The sequence below is a fragment of the Falco biarmicus genome, chromosome 5 (assembly GCF_023638135.1).
Source record: "Falco biarmicus isolate bFalBia1 chromosome 5, bFalBia1.pri, whole genome shotgun sequence".
In the NCBI taxonomy this organism is placed as follows: domain Eukaryota; kingdom Metazoa; phylum Chordata; class Aves; order Falconiformes; family Falconidae; genus Falco; species Falco biarmicus.
This window is the reverse complement of record NC_079292.1, coordinates 1049357-1068841: the sequence shown is the minus strand read 5'-3', so window position 1 is coordinate 1068841 and position 19485 is coordinate 1049357. Positions and strand designations below refer to the sequence as shown.

Here is a 19485-nt window from a genome sequence, read left to right as displayed (position 1 = left end):
CGGCCCGGGCCGGCCCCGGAGGAGGAGGGCCGGGGGGCGCCCGGCGGCGCGGAGCCGCTCCCCGGGAGCCGCGGGGAGCTGCGGCGCTTGCGTGGAGCAGCCAGAGCAGCAGCGTGCGGTGGCGGCGCGGAGACGGAGCCCCGTCGCGTCGCGTCCCGTCCCGTCCCGCCGGTGTCCGCCGCCCGCCATGGGCCGCCTCCCGCTGTACCTCTGCTGCTGCCTCGGTAACTGCCGCCCCGCTCCGGCCGCCGTCGGGGCACGGCGGGCTGGGCGAGCCCCTGCAACGCGCGGCTCGGGGCGCCCAGCCCGCCCGCTCCCGCACCCCTCTCACCCCTCTCTCCCCCCTCTCTCCCTCCGCGGTCGCGCAGCGCTGGCAGCCGCCGCGGCGCAGGAGCCCGAGTACAGCTACGGCTGCGCCGAGGGGAGCTGCTACCCCGCCACCGGCGACCTGCTCATCGGCCGCGCCGCCCGCCTCTCTGCCTCCTCCACCTGCGGCCTCGGCCAGCCCGAGCCCTACTGCATCGTCAGCCACCTCCAGGTGAGCGCCTCGACACGGGGGGCAGCGCCCCCGGGGCACCCCCGGCCTCAGGGGGGGCGGCGGGGGGCGCACGCCCGCGGGAGCCCCGGCGGGGTTAGCCTCTGCCCACGGGCGGGGGGTTCCCGTGGGGCAGCGCCGTGGCCCTGCGCGGGACCCCACGCCCCGGCGGTGCCGCCCGGGGCACCCCGGCGGCCCCCGGCCCCCCTTCCCCGGTGGAGGTTAATGAGGAGGAATGTGCCGCAGTCGCTTCAATTCAGACTTTATTTTCCGACTTTCCCGGAGCCGTCTAGACGGCTTCCTGACGGAGAGTGGGCTGTAGGACCCGGGTAGCGCTTTGGCCGCTGTTCCCGCAATGTAATTGCGTTTGTATGGTCTCCGAGTGAAGGATGCAAACAAGGCTGGCTCGCACATCTGGTGGAAAGCACAAAGCTGGTTCCTAATTACGCCACCAGGCTGGAAATCTCAGAGACGGGAGGGATGGTGGGGAAGAGTAAAATATCAGCTATAAGTGCAACTCCGTTGAACTGAAAGTAAGGGGATAATCTGGAGCCGAATTTACTGCGGAGACAATAGGGCCGGATCCTGGCGCTGGGAAGGAGGGCGGCGGGAAGCAGCAGCAGCCCTGCCCGAGGGGCTGTAGCGCTTGGCCCGCTTGTGCCCTCCAGTTCCCAAACCTCCCCCGCCTTTAGCTTCGCTGTAGCCCTCCATCTGCTGGAGTTAATACTGGATTTAACGTGGAGTTTAGCTCTGCTGGTACGTTTTCAGAGTATATTGGGGTTGACTTAAACGGCGTTAGCATCTCTGGGAGAACAAAACAGCAAAGGCACTTTGTGATGTTCTCTTGCCTCAAAAAATGCTGAAGTGCTGTGGTAAAAAGCATCACTTCAGAAGCTCACGTGCCCCTACTCCTGAGCTCACAGCCCCAGTTCAGCGCTGGGGATGGCCCTGGTTACTTCCGAACCCTAAGTGGTATTGAAGCACTTGCAGGAAGGTGCCAAGTATCCTCTGGTAACAGGGGGCTGTGCTGTGCTGAGGGCTTCGCAGGATTGGGCTCTCTAGGATTCGGTTTCAGTGGGAGACAGGAGCAAGCCATGGCATGAGGTGGGGGCTGTGGTGGTGGGGGAGGGGAGCCTGGAGCAGGCAGGAGGGGACATCTTCCCCGGGACCCCTGCTCGGGCCGTGCTCTCTGCTGGAGGGGTCTCCGGGGGGCTGGGGGGGGGGGGGGGGGGAGCGCCGGGCTTGAGGAGCCGCTGAAGCCAGAATCGGTGAAATGGAAAGCCTGCGTGGCACGGAGCTGCTAGCTCTCATGTCCTTAGCGGATGAAGTACTGCATTTGTCTCCGTAAACCCGCTGGAGGAATGATGCCTGTGTAGCTTCTGACAGTGATGGGTTGCTGCAGGGAGGGAGCCCCGGCACTGCGAGGAGCTCCGCTCCCTCCCCTGCCCCCTGGTCTGCCCAGCTGCAAGCTGGCTTGGGCAGGAGGCCTCCTCTGGGTTTGGTTTGCATCCTACCTTGCAAAATTGGAAAATGGTGGGTTTAGTCACCTGGACGGTGCAAAAATGGCATTGTTCGTAGTAATAGTCACGATGGGGTTTTGTCCTGGTGCAGAAGCTTCCAGCTTTCCCAGGCAGCATGTGCCGGACTTGTACCCAACCGGGTTTTTTTGGGCACACCTTGTAGTGTGTGCTAACAGAGTTTATGTGCATAGCTTGGGGTTGCAGTGGCCTTGACAAGCTGGATTCGGAGTAAAGTTAACCCCGTGCTGAAAGGGCTTGGTTACCAAATCACTGGTGGCCCACTGACATGCACTGAGCTTCGCTGGAGGTATCCCTAATGCAGAGAACTTGCAACTCCTAGCTAGCTCCCAAAAGCCAACATTATTTCACACAAGTCATGGAAGATGTAGTTTTGCATGTGTATGTTTGTATAGAAGCAGTTCGGCGATTTTCTGTAGATGCTGCCTTTGAATCTGACTTCTACTGGAGAATATGTGTGCTGGAAGAGATTTCCTGAGACTGCAATTTCAATAGAAAGCATACTTCTCCTAAAAATAAAGTTTATGGAATTCCTGGCATATTTTCCATTTGGCAATTTGCATTAATTCATAAAGGTAAATACACTTATCGTTTCAACAAAAAAAATACCTTTGATGACTCCTGCAGGCAAAATGAGTGGAATGTGATATGGATAGAAAATGCTCTTATCTGCAGGAAGCAACTATTGCCCTGTGGATAAAATCAGTAATGCTGATTGTTTTGTTGTTTCAGGAGGACAAAAAATGTTTCATATGTGACTCTGAGAATCCCTTCCACGATACTCTCAATCCTGACAGTCATCGCATTGAGAATGTCGTCACCACATTTGCTCCAAATCGCCTGAAGCTGTGGTGGCAGTCGGAAAATGGTACGGGGGTTTGTCTGGGAGCCATTTCCAGGACTGGGAGCTGCTTTCCCCCCTTTTGTTCAAGGGTACCTGCGGGGTCGCTGCTATCTCTGGCCTGGTGGTTATTGTGGTGTGAAGGACCATGTTGTGCGAGGAGGGCTGAGTAAAACTGGCTCCTTTTGTGTGCCCTGGAGCAGTCCTTTATCCATAACGAAGGAGTTTCCTTAGTCCTTTGTGGGAGTGTTAGGACGAGCTGTCCCACTGCTTTGCAAGAATCCTTTCCTAAAGAGAAGTTCCTTGTGCTGGCTCCGAATCTCCCTCGTGTTTGGGCAGCAGGAGCAGAGCAGCCTTCCAGGAGGAAATATCCCGGGGCAGCACTGCCAAGGAAGCGCCGCAGGGCTTCCCCGGACCGACCCAGGGCTTCCCCGGAGCGCTGGGCTGCAGGGAGGGTGTGGAAGGAGGTTTGGGCGCGGGGCCGGGACTGCTGTCCTGCCTGCAGACTTCCCATTTCCCTGTCCTACGCCGGCAGAGCAAGGCCGGGGCATCTTGTACCCTGCAATCTACCTCCTCCCTCCTGGGCTCCCTGAATTCCTGTATCCATATGGCAAGCAGTAAAATGAACACCAGAAACAAGCCAGCTAGTTAAAAAAAAAAAAAAATGATTGCATGTTAGTTTGGTGGCTTTTTTTTTTTTTTTTTTTAAATCCTTCCTCTGTCCTTTTTACTTTTATGGTTATGTTTTTGGCATGCCTTCATACAGAAAACAAGGCATTGAGGTTTTTCAAACAGCAGTTTTACCCTGAAGCCTTAAAGCCAGCAGGACAGGATGGGATTTCTGCAAATACATTGGCAGTAGCTGTCTTACTGTTTGTGAAGAAAAAAAAAAAAAAAAAAAAAAGGTAATATTTGTAACATTTCTGCTGCCCGGTAAAAAAAATTTTCACTCAATCTATTTTAACCATTTAGATCAGCCTAGCAATCCAGTTGTCTCCAGTGGGTCTCTTCTGGCATTCCAAATAATTCATGTTTTTTGCAGCAGGCTTGGCAGCATTCACACAGAAAAGGCCTTAGCTCATAAGGTCATGAAAATGTCCTTCAACAATAAATAACAAATGATTCTTTCTGTCCAACTCATGTTTTCTTCTATTCAGGCATACAGCAGAAGGGACCGTTGCTGCATACTCCACATAATGTTACAGCTGGTCAAAAGTCTAAGCGCTTTATTGGTTTATTGTTTTCATTTCTCACCCTTTTTCCTCTGTAAATCTTGATTTTTTTGAAAAATTTCTAACCACAGTATAATTAACATCCAGCTGTTTTGAGAGGTCTCTTCGCATGACAAAATAATATTTGTTACTGTTTTTCTTCTTTTCTGTGTGGAGTCCTTGACCTTGGGTAGTCCTGCAGCAGAGTCTGGGAAACCTTTTGCCTCTCACCAGTTTCCTAGCCAGCATGATTGCAAAGCAGGGCTGTGGTGCTTGCTTTAGGGGTATTTGAAAAGCAGGTTGTAAAGGAACCGTTTCTGCATCTGAACGGACAGGAGAGTCCAGAGAGGGTGAAGGAAGGTGGGAAACAGCCCCCATCAGCTGCTGGTGAGACTTGGGGTGATGGGACTGCAGAATCTCACCCCTCTGTTGCTGCTGGATGGGCTGCAGCGTGTGAGGACAGCCTGGAGTCACCGTGCGGGTCTGGGCTCAGCATCCCCAGCTGTACCAGCCTCTGGGGGTGCTTTGGAGCCAGGACCCAGCCCACAGCAGTCCCCATCCGTACCCTACATCTAGTGATGTTAATCGTGTTACGTGGTCTGAAATAACGGCAACGCAGGCTCACACTTTGAGTGTAGCGCGCGTGACGCAGGTGATGCACAGGAGTCCTGTGTGGCATGCACTCTTCAACAGGTCCGTGGTGTCTTCCCTGTACCTCAGTAAAGCGCTGACACTCGTGTCCCTTTACGACAACAGAGCTAAGTGGCAAAGAAAAGAGTCTCCATGCCACTGGAGCAAAGAGCTTTGGCAGAATTTAGATGTAGGGGCTGGTGCGTGTCCTTGCCTGCTGCATGGCTTCTTTTCTCTGCCCCTGCAGGTCTGGAGAATGTGACTATCCAGCTGAACCTGGAGGCTGAGTTTCATTTCACTCATCTCATTATGACCTTCAAGGTAAGGAAGCCACAGCCTTACCCCGAACCCTACAACACAAGGAAACGAGAGGTCTTGTAGTTCTTCACAGGGATTTGGGCTTTGTCTGAGCTGTTCTCCTGATTTTTTAGAGGTGCCAACCATGAGCTCCTGCTGAAGTTGTGCAGGAAGGCTGAGTTGTGCCTTGTGGCTTCAGCTGCATTTGGTCTCTGGTGAGGCTGCAGGAGGAAGCTGCACCCTGAAGCTGGGGGTTGTTGTGGTGTCCATCTCTGGTAGTTGCGTTCTAGAATAAATCGTATAGTAGCAAGGATTTTTCTTCTTAAAAAAAAACAAAAACAATTTGGCCCTGATGTCGGTTTTCATTTGGCAAATGGAAAAGTCTTCAGGAAGAAGGAACATCTGTACACAAAGTGTCTTTGTTTCATTGTAAACAGATGTCTTGGAATGGCAGATTGTCCTGTACATCCTAAATCCCAAGCAAGCAGTAGTACCAAACTTCAGCTGAGGTTTCGGGGGCTGCAGCGATTTAGCCCTTCAGGAACTGCTCTTTGCATGTAAACAAATTCACCTCTTTGTTTTTACCCGTCACATTTCTAGGAGAGCTGGTTCCTCTTCCCTGTGGCATTGACTTGGGTTTCTCCCGCTGCCTCGGGGTGGTGGCTGAGGTGGAAGGTGGTCCTTTCTGCTGGACCGCCGAGAGATCCCTGACCCGATGCAGGTGCTGTGGCCGGCTTGGTCTGCCATCAGGAGGAAGGATGCAGGGGAAAGACAGTTTAAGTCATGATTTGCTGACTTTATTTGTGTGGTAGACACTCGAGCTGCTTTACCTTTCCTCTGGGTTGCTACGTTTGTTGTTGGGTGAGATACCAGTTTGTAAGTTGGGTGATACTTTCAGCCAGGAAGCAGAAAGAACATTTCTTTCCACGTGTGACTGAAATGCTTTTGTGCTTGGCTCTGGGGGGGTCTTCTCTGAGCACATAAAAGTAATGAAGAGACTGTTGGTATTTCTTGGTAGGTGCAAGCCAGGTGTGAAACTAATGCCCACTTTTTGAGGGGCAGCGCATAAACTGGAACATGAGATTTTTTAGGTCAGAGGGTTTAAAAATCTTGTAAAAGTCTCATTAGTTAGTTGTTCTAGAGTTGAATACATGTGGGTAAGGAGGACGGTGGTTTGTGTGAAGTACGTGCAGCCTGCTGGAGTCTGGGCACAGCCAGCTGGAGGAGTCACTGGGGACTGGGGGAGTCGAATGCAGCGTGAATGGCTGAAGCTGAGCCTGTCATTCTCCTTAAAGAAGAAGGTTTTCTTAATGCAGCGCAGAGGACAGCTGGTACTGGGTGGCAGAGACGCTGCAGAAGGGAGTGTGGTCCAACAAAGAGAGGTGGGCGATCCCAGGGCTTTTCTGAGCATCAGAGATAACTGCTCGGCAGGAGTTTCTTGGCCACTGGAGCTGGAGGGGAAGCACTGAAAGTGGCCTCCTGGTTCCCAAGGCAGGAGAGGAGGCCCATTAGGTCCTTTGCAGAAGATTAGGCAAGGAGGTACAGCGTGGAATAAGGCTGTGCTGCTTTCCACAAGCAGAGGAAAAAAATCTTTTTGTCTCCCTAAAGGCCTGCTTTAGCCCCAAGTTTTGAGAAAGGATTTGGAATAAAAAAAAATCTTACTTGAGTTTGCTCATTTATTGTGAACGTATTTAAGTGCTTGGCCACTGAATGCTGTCATTTTAAGGATGGGTGAACAGAAAGTGGGATATCAGCAGAAAAATATTTCCAGATATTGGAAGTAGTCAGTGCAGGGACAGAGATTAAAATCCAGACGTGTGGATTGCTCGCACTTAAAAGCACCTGATGTAAATGCAAGTAATAATGAACCTAATAAAATCTCTTTTGGTTTTCTTACTATTAGACGTTCCGTCCTGCTGCAATGTTGATAGAAAGATCCTCTGATTTTGGAAAAACGTGGCAAGTATATAGGTATTTTGCATATGACTGTGAGAGCTCGTTTCCTGGGATTTCAACTGGACCCATGAAGAAAGTGGATGATATAATCTGTGATTCCCGATACTCTGACATTGAACCTTCAACGGAGGGAGAGGTCAGAGGGGTTTTTTTTCCTCACTATGTTTATTGTATAGCTTTTTTCCATACAAATTCAGATTGTCTTATTTTTAAAGCTGAATCTTCCGTTGTACCATTTTTCCTCCAGGTAATATACCGTGTTTTAGATCCTGCTTTTCGAATTGAAGATCCATACAGTCCAAGGATTCAAAGTATGTATACAGTTACCTCCAAGCTCCTTTGAAAGCATTTCTGTATTTACTTGCTTGCAAAAAAACCAGTCAGCCACAAATAAAACCAATAACAGTTTTGAAGTCATATGTTTGTGGTATGGCTTGGCTTCTTTCGCTGACTGGGATGATGACATGCTGGGAAATAACAATCAGTGTTGTCAACTCAAGTGATTTCTCTTATGCGCATCATTGAAATTGGTCCTTTTCTTAATTGATGAGGGATTTGGTATCATTAAACACCCCGTCTCCCCAAGGCACATGCAATTGCTGATAGAAACCTTAGAACGTGATCCTGTAGTTGTACAGTATTCAGAAAGCAAAAGAAACAACTGCAGAGGTACTTACATCATTCTGCATTTCCAGCTAAAATCAAGGGGGTCGTGTTTTATTTTTCAGAACATCTGAGTCATGGCTTTGGGTTGGTTGGCCTTGGTAGCACTGTGTGGCTGGCCAACACACATACAGTCATAAAACACAAATTACTGTAGTGTTCATATGTGGTCGTGACAATCTGGGCATGCCAAGGCAGATCTGTTGCTGAGCATGGCTCAGAGAGAAACCTCCTGGGGCATTTGGCCTGAACAGGGGACTGCAGCGCCTGGCCTTAAACTTGACTGCCAATTTAATGTGCGTTCTCAGTTTCGGTTTGTGTCCTTCACTGTAAAGCTAACTGAGCAGAAGAAAAGATCTGAGGTAGAAGAGTGTTGCTAGTTGCTAAATAAATTGAGTGTTTCTTTAACCAGCATTTTAAAGGAGAAACTCTGCTTTCGTGGGCTTGAAGTGGTTTTTCAAGCCTAGTTTCAAGGCTCTAAGAAATGACACAGGATTCATAACATCAAAGCAAACATGCAGACTGAATTAATTACTGCAATATTGTCTTGCCATGGATTGTCCCTCGAGAACTTCTCCTTTGTATTTGGTCAGTGATGGGGTCTTGCTTCTTTCAGCAAAATGTAATGTTATATTTGCTAGGAAATTCGGCCGTGTGAGAAAAAACATTTGTGTCTTGTTGTCAACTAAGATTTTTTTCTAAAAGGCTTGTAACTCTTCAAGCTCTTCGTCCACTTGTCAGCAGTTCCTTAATATCGGTTCCTTGCCCATCTTACACTTTAAAGGCCCAAAGAACCAGTGGCTTTTTGGTGCTACTGGTTTGTGCACCTTTAATAATATTTGTGTTTGTGCCTGCATATGTCTTTTATTATAAATAAAAGAGACTAGTATTTTTAATTAGGCTTACACTTACTTATACAGTGATCAACTTGTGGTAAGATAATGTAATTTTTTTAAAATTTGAGAGTATGAAGTGACGTGTGTAGTATGTAACTGCTGAAATTACATCTGATCTGAGCTGCCCATAGGAAGTGTGCTTGGGAAGTCACTCTGGCTTCCTCCCATTCAATACAATATCTGGTAAATAATCCCAAAACGGCCTTTGTTTTTGGTGGGTTTTTTTGTGTGTCCCCTGCAGACCTATTAAAGATTACAAATCTGAGAGTCAAATTCATCAAGCTGCACACTCTGGGAGATAATCTCTTGGACTCGAGGATGGAGATCAGAGAGAAGTACTACTATGCCATCTACGACATGGTGGTTCGTGGGAACTGTTTCTGCTACGGGCACGCCAGTGAGTGTGCACCAGTGGATGGCTTTGAGGAAGAAGTGGAAGGAATGGTAAATACTCGCTTTTCTGCATAAAGCTGTTCCTGTTTGTGCCTCTAAGTGGCTTAAAACAAATTGAAAGATGATAGTCTGCCCCCCCACGCTCCCCACCTTCAATTATCAAACAAGAAAACTTAAAACTGTTCCTCCTCAGCAAATGTATATTTTATTATTGGTGTTAATCAAGCGGAGAGAAGGTGAAAATTGTTTTAGCTTTCCTTCTCTAATTAGGTTAAAGAGCTGATGAAATTAAAAGGCAGGAATGCAGAAAGGGAGTGTAACAGTATGGGGCCAGAGATGGGCATGGGAATCAACTTGGTTACTCTAAAATTGAAGTGAATAGAGACATCAAAGAATGAAACACCTTTGCGAATCAAACATGACGTGTGTTTGTATCAGTCGTTATCAACTGAGAAATGGAGGCTGTAGCCGTAATCAACAGCAGGCTCTGAAGGAAAACCCTGCTGCCTGCGTTGTACGCTGCTGTGCAGGTGCTGCATCCCTTCTGGGTTCTGGTTTTCCCCCAGATTTTTGCCTGACAAGCAGTAATAGCACCCTTGTTAATGAGTGAGTTATTAACGGGACGAAAACGTGGAGGCACACGGGGAGGTTGTGTGGTTGCCCCAGGGGCAGCGGGGTGCTGGCGAGCGGGTATGCTCCCTTGCCCTGTGCTTTTAGTGAGTGTCTCCACCTGGGCAGCAGCAGGACTGGCTTTGCTTTTAAAATCATAGCTCCCGTGCCGGTTGTCCTCGTCGTCTACAGCAGCAGCTGTCACACGGTCACTGCTGGTCTACTTAGTACTTTTTCTGTACTGTACACGTTGAAGGCAAAGTCTGGGGTTGATGGTTAAAAGCCATCCAAACTGGCTGTTGTCTTTGCTTTGAGAACCCAGGCAGGACTGGAAACAAGGTGCTGAGCTAGCGACTGTGCTGGTATAACTAGATGCATGTTAATAGCTAATTAACAGCTAATAAACAGCTAACTTTGAAGTCCAAGAGGCTTTTGTGATTATTGAGGTGGAACTGTGCTCTCCTTGTTCATGCCTGAGAGTGTTTATTCAGGCAGTAGTTCGGTAAGGAAAGAAGGACAAATTTGTGTGAGGACGTTCTTACCTTGGCAGGTAAAGGATGCTTCTATGGCCCTTTATGTCTTCCTACATGCAGTTACATGCAGTAATGTCTCCAGAAGTATATTCTTTATGTACTGGCTACATTTTGCATTTATGTTTTGCATGGGGTTTTTTCCTTTCCTCTTTTATAACCAGCTGTATTCCTCTTTTTTAATTCTTTCTTTCTTTTTTTTTTTTTTTTTTTTAAATGACAGGTCCACGGACACTGCATGTGCAGGCATAATACGAAGGGGTTAAACTGTGAACAGTGTTTGGATTTCTACCATGACTTACCCTGGCGACCTGCTGAAGGCCGTAACAGTAATGCATGCAAAAGTGAGTTTGCGAAAAACGCAGAGCTGAGTTCTGGAGTGAGAATTACGTACCTGTTACTTGGGAACTTCTGACAATACGTAAAGCCCTGCATGTTCTTTGGTTGACTTGGTGCGTCTTTTCTGCAGGCTTGTTCCTCCCCTGGGACCAGACTCTTACTTTGCTTTCTGTCTTTGTCACAGAGTGTAACTGCAATGGCCACTCCAGCCAGTGCCACTTTGACATGGCAGTGTACATGACGACGGGGAATACCAGCGGGGGAGTGTGTGACGACTGCCAGCACAACACTGTAGGACGCAACTGCGAGCAGTGCAAGCCCTTCTACTTCCAGCACCCAGAGAGGGATATGCGGGACCCCGACATCTGTGAGCGTAAGTGCAGCCCCGCTCCTTGGGGTGGGAATAGCCATTGCATCCCGGCCATGGCCCCCCCTCCAGCTTTCCCTGGAGAGTTTAGGAATTACTGGCCTTCTTTTGGCCAGTGCCGTGCTCCCAAACAAAGATCCTTGAGGGAAGGTGGTTGTCTTGGTGGTCTTGAGTGAGCCTGGCTGGGTTTTGTTTTCTCTTTGAGAATCTGGAAGTGTATCTGGTCATTACATGTTCAACCCATGTCATGTCTAATACCTCTCTCTACACAGCAGCCGAATTTAAATAATTCGGTGTGAGCCTTTGCCTTTTCTTTTGTAGCAGTTAATCACACGCAGTGCTTCCTTCTTAGCTTGCAACTGTGACCCAGCTGGCTCCCAAAATGGTGGCATCTGCGATCGCCACACTGATTTCTCTACTGGCCTCATTGCCGGACAATGCCGTTGTAAATTATTTGTTGAAGGGGAGCGTTGTGACCTCTGCAAAGAAGGATTCTATGGCCTGAGTGCTGATGACCCAGCGGGCTGTCAGTGTGAGTAAAAACATATGTTCCTTTATGTGTGATCAAAAGCTGTTTGAGGAGCTGTGAGAACCAGGAGAAGTTGGTTTGTGGGGTGGGTTTTTTGCCTTTGTTTCATGGTTTTGCTAAAGGAAAAACATTCTTACAGATTTGCTGTAACTTGGAGTCCACCCGCCCTTAAAATTCAGTTCCACAGCTGATCCTTCTAGTGTATTCAGTGGAAACAGCAGAATCCTCCTTATTTGTTCTGTTATTTCCAGTTTTACGGGGGTGGGTGGTGGGCAAAGCATGCAATTAATCTCTGTCCTGGGAGGCGAAGCTTTAATGTAAATATTTAGGTTGGATGCTGTCTAAAACGTAACTCCAATCCTGCGTTTTGACCTGCCTGTTTGTATTTCCCAATCTAGCTTGTGCATGTAATCCTCTGGGTACCCACCCCGGGGGGAATCCTTGCGATTCAGAGACAGGAAACTGCTATTGTAAGCGCCTGGTGACAGGAAAGCAGTGCAATCACTGCCTGGTAAGCAGCCTGCCAGAAAATACGTTAGGAGATGCTAGTGTGAGGGAGGGTGGCTTGCGGAAAGCTGGGAGCAAGGTGCTGGCCGCTCTCTGCCCGCCCTGGCGTTCAGGCTGGAGCGGGCACCTCGGGGAAGCCAGGAGGAGTGAAGCACGCTGTGTTACAGGGACCGGGGAGGCACGTTAAGGCGGACAAGAGCATCCAGATTAATTCTCAGGACTGTAAGGACCGAGACATTAGTATATCTGGAGTGGTTGCGCAGTGAAAATGAGGGATCTGGGGCAGTTCCTGCTGGGGTGAAGGACAAAATGGTCAGAGAGGCAGTGTTACCAAAAAAAATGGCTTTCTATACAGGCTATTATTTTAGGCAGGGATTATCTCATACGCATACATTTCCATGTAGTGTTTATATGTGCTGGAGTGTTATAGAAACACACTGTCAGATAACGGGATGTGTTTGTATAAACACTGACGGGCTGTCTTATCTAACAGTGAACTATATGGAAAAGCTAAACAAGGCTGTCTGTCCGGCAGGCAGAGCAGCATCTCTGCAAGGGCAGTGCCCCGCACAAAGCCCCATGTGTAGCACTCTGCTGCAGGGTGACGTACCGGGCTGTGATTTTTCAAGCTTTTCATGGGTCAGGAGCCCAAACTGGTGTAAATGGTGCAGTAGGAGTAAGGTCTCTGAGCTTGGGTCCTCCTGAATCTTTTTTTAAAAGCTAGATAGAAAGAGGTGGGTTGTTTTTTTCAAGCCCTTGAGATGGTCAGTGAGGAGGAGGCGAGCAGGTGGGGAGGTTGTGCTGGTGGTTGTAGGGGTAGGCCCCCAACCAGGGGAGCAAGATTTATAGGTTGGGGGGCAGTCTGGGGTGGCTTACGCTGAGTATTTCAAAATGTGCCTTTGGGGTAGATGGGGTTAAATCAGCACTGGGTTACAGTGCTGGTGATGTTTCCTCCTACAGCCTGAGCACTGGGGCCTGAGCAATGACATGGATGGATGTCGGCCATGCGACTGCGACCAGGGAGGAGCGCTGAACAACAAGTGAGTCTCAGCCCATTTACTCTCCTGTAATCATTCACCCCAGTGAGTTTCCCTTCATTTGCAACCACAACATCCAGGGCTCAGTGTGCTGTGGAGGAGGATGTTTGGGACCGTCTTTCTGCCCCAGTGTGTTTGCCTGGCCACCAGCATGGGGGGAAGCACGCTAGCTGCACAGTACTGCTGCGCTGCCCCACTGGTGCTGCGTGGGGTGGGATGCGGACCAGGAAACGCCCACGGGGGAGGTGGAGGTTTTTCAGAGAAAAGCGTAGTTTTTGAAGATGCATCCATCAGTAAGAGCAGGGAAAGTCCTGGCTTAAATGCCTGGTCAGAGGGGTCCTGGATAGCCAAACTGCTCCTCTGACCGGAGCAGTTTCCTGTGCATTAGGTGCATGTCCGACCCCAGGCTTTTCAACAGCAGCATGTTGCTTTGCTTCCCGCCCCCCCACTTCCCTCCACAAACCCTTTGAAATATTCTACTTTTGTCCAAAGCCGCAGAAGTTTCCCAAGGGAGTGGACAAACTGTTTCCCACTGGAGCCCACTGGACTGCACCAGGGGAGTATGGGACTGGTCCCAGTGTGCCTCCTGTGGGACATCACAGCCTGCAGACACCCCATCTGTGGCAGGGATTGCCGTGGGAATGCCCCGTGGGCCGTCACTCCCCTCCAGTCCTGAGTGAATTATTACTCCTTGGCAGACAGCGGTGTAGCTGTTAGTGATTATTTACTCCCCCGTGCTTGCTCCCTGCACACAGGTCGGTTACACCGCATAGTTCCTAACAGCTCCCGCAGTGCAGCCGCGGTTCCAGGGGTCTGGGGTACAGGCTCAGCCACGGCCCAGCAAGGCTTTGCAGCCTGTTTCCCATGCATTGAGTCCAGCGATTGCAAAACCATGTGGGGAGGGGACATGCAGTGTCCTGGTGTGGGCGCAGAGCAGCCGTGCTTCCCCACAGCCACAGGAGAGCTGTGAAGCCTGGTGCTGGCTCCTGGCTTTGCTCTCGAACCTCAGTGGGAAGGGGGAACTTCCCCCTCCCCAGGGCTCTTCTCGGCTGCTGCATTGCTGCCTCCTGGCTCCTGTTCAAGATGTGGGATGCAGCACCTGGGGCAGCCACACCTTGCCTGACATTATCCCCCCCACCCCCCTGCCCCGCTGTAACCCAGGTGGTGGAGTCATCGCCATCCCCAGAGGGGAAACTGCCCAGCTCCCCTTCTGGGGCAGCTAGGGGACTTCTGGCATCTCAAAGTGAATGATTAAGTCAATCTCTGCAATTTAAAACATGATTTCGATTAGAAATTACTCTTAGAATGGGGGCCTGAGAAGCCTGGAGGTCTTCCATGGAAACCAGAGGGGTTTGACTTCTGGAAATGTTTCTAAATTCCACTCAGATTTCAAGAAAGGGGTGTGTTTTGGTGAACTGAAAAAACCCTGCTATGAAAAAGTGTGACCAGGTGTATGCAAAAATAGAACGTGGCCAAGGGTTCTTCATAATGCGGGGTGGACTGGGGGAACAATAAACCCGCCAAAAGGCAGTTTGGGTTAGAGATGTCTTGAGCAAATAAAATAGCTCTCTATGCAGGAAGTGGAGCTGCTGTGTGCCACCCTGGACAGGCCTCCTGCATTCCCCAGTGATGGCTTTGTCTGCCCCATTTCTTTGGCTGTGTCTGTCCTGCTTTAAAGCAGCCAGGTGTGGTTTCCCGCCCCCCCGCCCCCGTGCGTAGCTGCTGGTGGGCAATGTCTCAGGATGTGCTTTGCAGCACAGGAAGGCAGCCTGACGTCGGGGGGGCATGCAGGGTCATGCATGTTCTTGCTTTGCCTAAGCCAATACAAACAGATACGCTGCTTGCATGGCCTGCAAGCCTGGAGCCGAAGGCTTGCAGGACAGACATGCCCCTTGGCTATGTCTGTGGTAGCAAGTGAAGCTCTCCCAGGACTGCTGTCTGGGGGGAGCTGCCTGCATCCATAGCAGAAATCCTCTTGCCATCCAAACAGAGGAAACCACACGCAAACTGCCTGCTGGAAACGGTCCCTGGCCCGTGCTTGCTCCCTAGGATTTGTTTGGGAGAGTGATAGTTGGCTTGAGCCAAGACTGCCATTTTAGCAGTACAGATGGTCCAGCTGTGCAGAGCCCGAGAATATCTCATGTTTAGATGCAGCTGTGTCCAGAAGTCCTTCTCCTGTGTCACACCAGAGTGGAAGATTGCTCCAGCACTGTCTCGGCATAGCCAAGATGAGCTGTAAATTCATTGCTCTTCTGTTTTAGCTGCTCGAGTCAATCCGGCCAATGCGAATGCCGGCCCCACATGTTTGGACGTCAGTGCAACCAGGTGGAGCCTGGCTATTACTTCATTTCACTCGATCATTACATCTATGAGGCGGAGGAAGCCAGCTTGGGTCCCGTGAGTAGCAGTTTTAGTGGGCTGGTGTGTCTGGTCAGGTGTGGGAAAGTTGTTTCACCATTTGGGCGTTGGAAGCATCTGTTTTATACCCTGAGTGTTTTGCAATTAAAATGTGGAAAACACAAAACTGAATTAAGTCTGAAAACTGTCAACCTGTAGTTCTTCAATCTTTGTATCGATAAATAATGAAGCAGTTTAGGGGGGGAAACTGCCATTTTCCTTTTTAAATCTGTTTCTTTGATCATGAATGTACAGCAAGTTTCCTGTCAGCATCCCTCTCTGTACTTCACTGTGTTCGCACCCACCGTACCTGCTTCTCCTTCCCCTCTTATCTCAAGAGCAGTGGGACAATGACACTGGCCTTCTTTTTGGTGCGGCTGAGACCAGGAGGGAACAAAGTATGCATTTAAGCACATTGCCACGGCTTTTAGAGTTTTTGTACGCCGGTAATACTTCTTTTATTAATGACTAAAACCACAGATGATTGTGCAAAAACCCCTGTTTTTGTAAGTGAGGTAGCCTCGTAACTTGTTTTGCCTGCTGGGCATGGTACATCAGCGTCTGGCTCTTTCTGTTTGCCATCGAACAAATAGCCTTGCTTTTAATTCATTAACAGCAGCTAGGTGATTACATCAATTTTTTTGCCTCCTGCAAGGAGTCAGGGAGAGGAGATAATGGTTTCTCTAAAGCAGCAGATCCTTTTCTGCCTGCAATTAGGGCACTTGGTCCTAATTTCTTTATTTCAGGCAAAATGCAGCACTTGGCAGTTTCAACCAAGGCAGAGGGTTTTTGTTCTCAGATAACCGCAGAGAGGGAAGACAGTGCAGAGCAGAAGCTGGACCACAGCAGAGGGCATGTGAGCTCGCACAGGGGTTTTGGTGCACTTGTGTCTGCGCAGCTGGAGAGGGGGTACCCCAGGCCTCGCCAAGGCTCGAGGGTGGAGGAGCCTGGCATGGAAACCCACCTACCTTGCCAAGCAGATTGAGGGGATGTGCTGCTGGTTTGCCTTTTGAAACCTTCAGAACAAACCATTTAAAAAAACTCCAGCATCGAAAGCCTTTCTCACAAATCTGGTGGCGGAATAAAACTCTGAATTCCCAGGCAGGGGACCAGCACAAGACAAAATGAAGTGACACCGAGTCGCAGGGGCTTTCAGGCAGTGCCAAGCCCCTGTGCTCCCAACAGCTGCGTGCCCTCACTTCCATCCTGCCTGGCATCCTCTCTGGGGAGCTCTGACCCTTTGTGCAAAGCCAAAGGGTAATAACTTATAGCCAGGCTCTTTTCAGAGTGTGAGAATACATGAGGGGACATCCTGAACTGATACGCATATATATAGATGTTTCCTTTCATTTTATCGCTTTCTAATGAAGCAGCTTCGTTAGGAATGCTCAGGATGTTGTTCTATGGAGAACTATTTGTGGATGCAGATATATTTGAAATGGGAGGTTCGAGCACCACACGTTTCCATTTTCTGTTGCCTTTTTCCTCTTCTTTGCTTTATACAAAGAGCAACAGATAAAAATCTGGCACCTCAGACCGAAAGGAGTGATTTGGCTATTAAACGTCTATCAATGGTTAGGATGTCTGTTACTTAGTGATCTACTTTTCAAATGTTATGCTGAGCTGTGCTTTGGTTTGGAGACGCCCGGTGTAGTCAGGAAGTAATTAGCACTCAGCTTGAGTGCAGTTATGTGCCACTGCAGTAAATCCTACCACTACAAGTGTGATGTGAAAGTCTTTACAGTGGACGAGATGTTGTAGATGGTGGATTAGTTACTCACAGCAAGTTTTTTAATTTAACTCTCCACCATAACAGTGTAATGGATGAAGAGTTGTGCAGTGTTGTTTTATTTTATCTTCCTTGCTTTTTCTGTATGGTGAAGCGGAAGGGTAACAGTGTGCACACATACGGGTTTAAAAGAGAGTTTGTGTTGTCTGGGATGCAAACAATGGATGCTGCGATCCAGAAGTGATCCATCAGTAGAACTCATCACTTCATGCACTCCCATGGGGCTCGCAAATTTAATGTATTGGTATTCAAAATTCCGTTCCTTGTTTTTGTAGGGAGTAAATGTAATAGAGCGCCAGTACACGCCAGACCGCACACCATCGTGGACAGGCATAGGATTTGTAAGGGTCCCCGAAGGGGCATACCTGGAATTTTACATCGACAACATCCCCTACTCCATGGAGTACGATATTGTGGTCCGCTACGAGCCACAGGTAGGTCTGTGATTATGGGCATTGCTGCCTCCTGGCAGGCGCTGGCTGTCCTGGCGCATGACTGACAGGAGCCCGGCGCTTCCAGGCATCTTCAGGACTCGGAAGACAAGAGTGGACACTCAGCTGAATGTTTGAGATGTGTCAAAATCACAAAGACGTTGACTGTTACAAGTATTATTTGCTTTACAGTTTCTTTCATTATTGCATTGTTTCAGCACTTGTTTAATGAGCAAATTAAAAAGTGACAAGTCCTGTCAGGACAGATTAGAATATAAATTTGGTATCAGCCAGATGGCTTTCTCATGGGTGGAAATGCTGTTACGGGTCTTAGAAGACAGCTCACCCATCCTGGATGTTGAATGCCAGCAGCCAAGAGTTTGCAAGCAGTTGGTTTTGACAGTGGATAATTCGCAGGGTGAAGGGAAAGGCAAAAAATCCCCACAGCTCCTCACCTAGAGCTTGGCAGCAGTTGACTGCAGTGAAATACTCGGGTACAGTACCAAGAGGTGGGGGGAGAGGAGGCTGCCAAACCCCCTGCTGATGCCGTGCTACAGATGGGGCTGCTGACCACCTACACCTAGTCATGTTTTTTTGGGAGGGAGGGAGGCTGTTGTGCTGGAGGATGCCCAGGGGCACTTGCCTTGTCTTGTCTCAGCCCGAACCTTCAGCCAGTCGATGCCCCATTGATGCTGGGGCCGCAGCCCCTCCTCTCTGAAGCGCAGAGACCACCCTGTCTGTGCTCATGCATTTCCTGCTGGCCTGAGCTCTGGATGCTCCTGGGAGCTTATGGCCGTTCCTTGATGCTGATCGGCCTTTTTTCCCCCCCAGTTGCCAGATCAGTGGGAAAAAGCTGTGATCAGCGTCTCACGCCCAGGGAAGATTCCTACGGGTAGCCGGTGTGGCAATACAGTTCCTGATGATGATAATCAGGTCATCTCGCTGTCACCTGGCTCCAGGTCAGTATAACTGGATGGGACAAAAGGAGAAAAAACATCTACAAAACAATCAGGACAGAGTAACATCACGCTTCCAGTTTGCCGTGGCCTTTATGAAAAGGGATGAAATTTCGTTTCCAGTGAATTACAAAAACATATTTAGCATGGTATCTGTAGACTCAAAGCTTCTAAGTTTATTCTTGTTTTCTGATTTGTTTTGTTCGCCGAGTAAAGAGGGGAGGGAAATGTTTGCACAGCCTGTGAGTGAACATCGGTATGGCTCTTTATCTAGTGGATTAACTTTTCCAGTTATGACTTGCACAAGCCTCCAAACTGTTTCTTTCACATCAAACTTTTGTTCTGCCCAGTCTTGGCCTCTTTTCCATTATCTTGATTGCTTTGCAGGGCTACCTGAAATGCTTTATGGCACTGGATGTTTGAAGTAAGAATTGTTTCCTGTTCCTCATCTAGATACGTCATTTTCCCGCGGCCTGTCTGCTTTGAGAAGGGGCTGAATTACACCATCCGCCTGGAGCTGCCCCAGTACTCCTCAGTGGATACAGAGACGGAGAGCCCATACACGCTTATTGACTCTGTGAGTAAAAACTATTTTGGGGATGCTCTGGGGTACAAGTGTATTTAGAAGCCTGAAAGTTTGCATCTCTTCTGGCATGAGTCTGTGTAAATCTAAAGTAATGTTTTACAACGTTGTTGCTTATGGCTGAAGCCAGGTTTTAACTGAGCAAGATAAAACAGTTTAGGTTTCTTCAGTCTCAAAGTATGTGGGTTTTTTTTTTGCTAAGAGGCTTTTGCTGTATTTTACAGAACTGCAGCTAGTTCCAATGGCCTGTAGTTTCTTCGGGGAGGATAATGTGTGCCATGTATGTCATGAATGTCAGCATCAACCTTTTTCTTTTGAATGGATAGAATTTGGTAGATTTGGTAAGAATTTGGTAGATACCAGAACTATTCCACAAAAAACTAGAGAAATACCGTCATTTACCTTCCACATTCTGTCTGGCTGTTTGCTTTTTGGCCAATGAAGGATGATA

The 19485-nt window shown here is 49.1% G+C and overlaps 1 protein-coding gene across 1 annotated transcript in view; it reads left to right on the top strand.

The window, feature by feature from the left end:
• LAMB1 (laminin subunit beta 1) overlaps nucleotides 1-19485 on the top strand; it is a 44198-nt gene continuing 24713 nt past the window's right edge. The window contains exons 1-16 of the mRNA XM_056339768.1: nucleotides 1-224; nucleotides 369-538; nucleotides 2806-2941; nucleotides 5003-5076; nucleotides 6956-7144; nucleotides 7256-7319; nucleotides 8809-9011; nucleotides 10323-10443; nucleotides 10623-10811; nucleotides 11158-11337; nucleotides 11733-11845; nucleotides 12802-12881; nucleotides 15140-15275; nucleotides 17340-17498; nucleotides 18327-18454; nucleotides 18905-19028. Coding sequence (XP_056195743.1) covers nucleotides 188-224; nucleotides 369-538; nucleotides 2806-2941; nucleotides 5003-5076; nucleotides 6956-7144; nucleotides 7256-7319; nucleotides 8809-9011; nucleotides 10323-10443; nucleotides 10623-10811; nucleotides 11158-11337; nucleotides 11733-11845; nucleotides 12802-12881; nucleotides 15140-15275; nucleotides 17340-17498; nucleotides 18327-18454; nucleotides 18905-19028 — 2103 coding nt within the window. The 5' untranslated portion in view covers nucleotides 1-187. The remainder of the gene's footprint in view (nucleotides 225-368; nucleotides 539-2805; nucleotides 2942-5002; nucleotides 5077-6955; nucleotides 7145-7255; nucleotides 7320-8808; nucleotides 9012-10322; nucleotides 10444-10622; nucleotides 10812-11157; nucleotides 11338-11732; nucleotides 11846-12801; nucleotides 12882-15139; nucleotides 15276-17339; nucleotides 17499-18326; nucleotides 18455-18904; nucleotides 19029-19485) is intronic.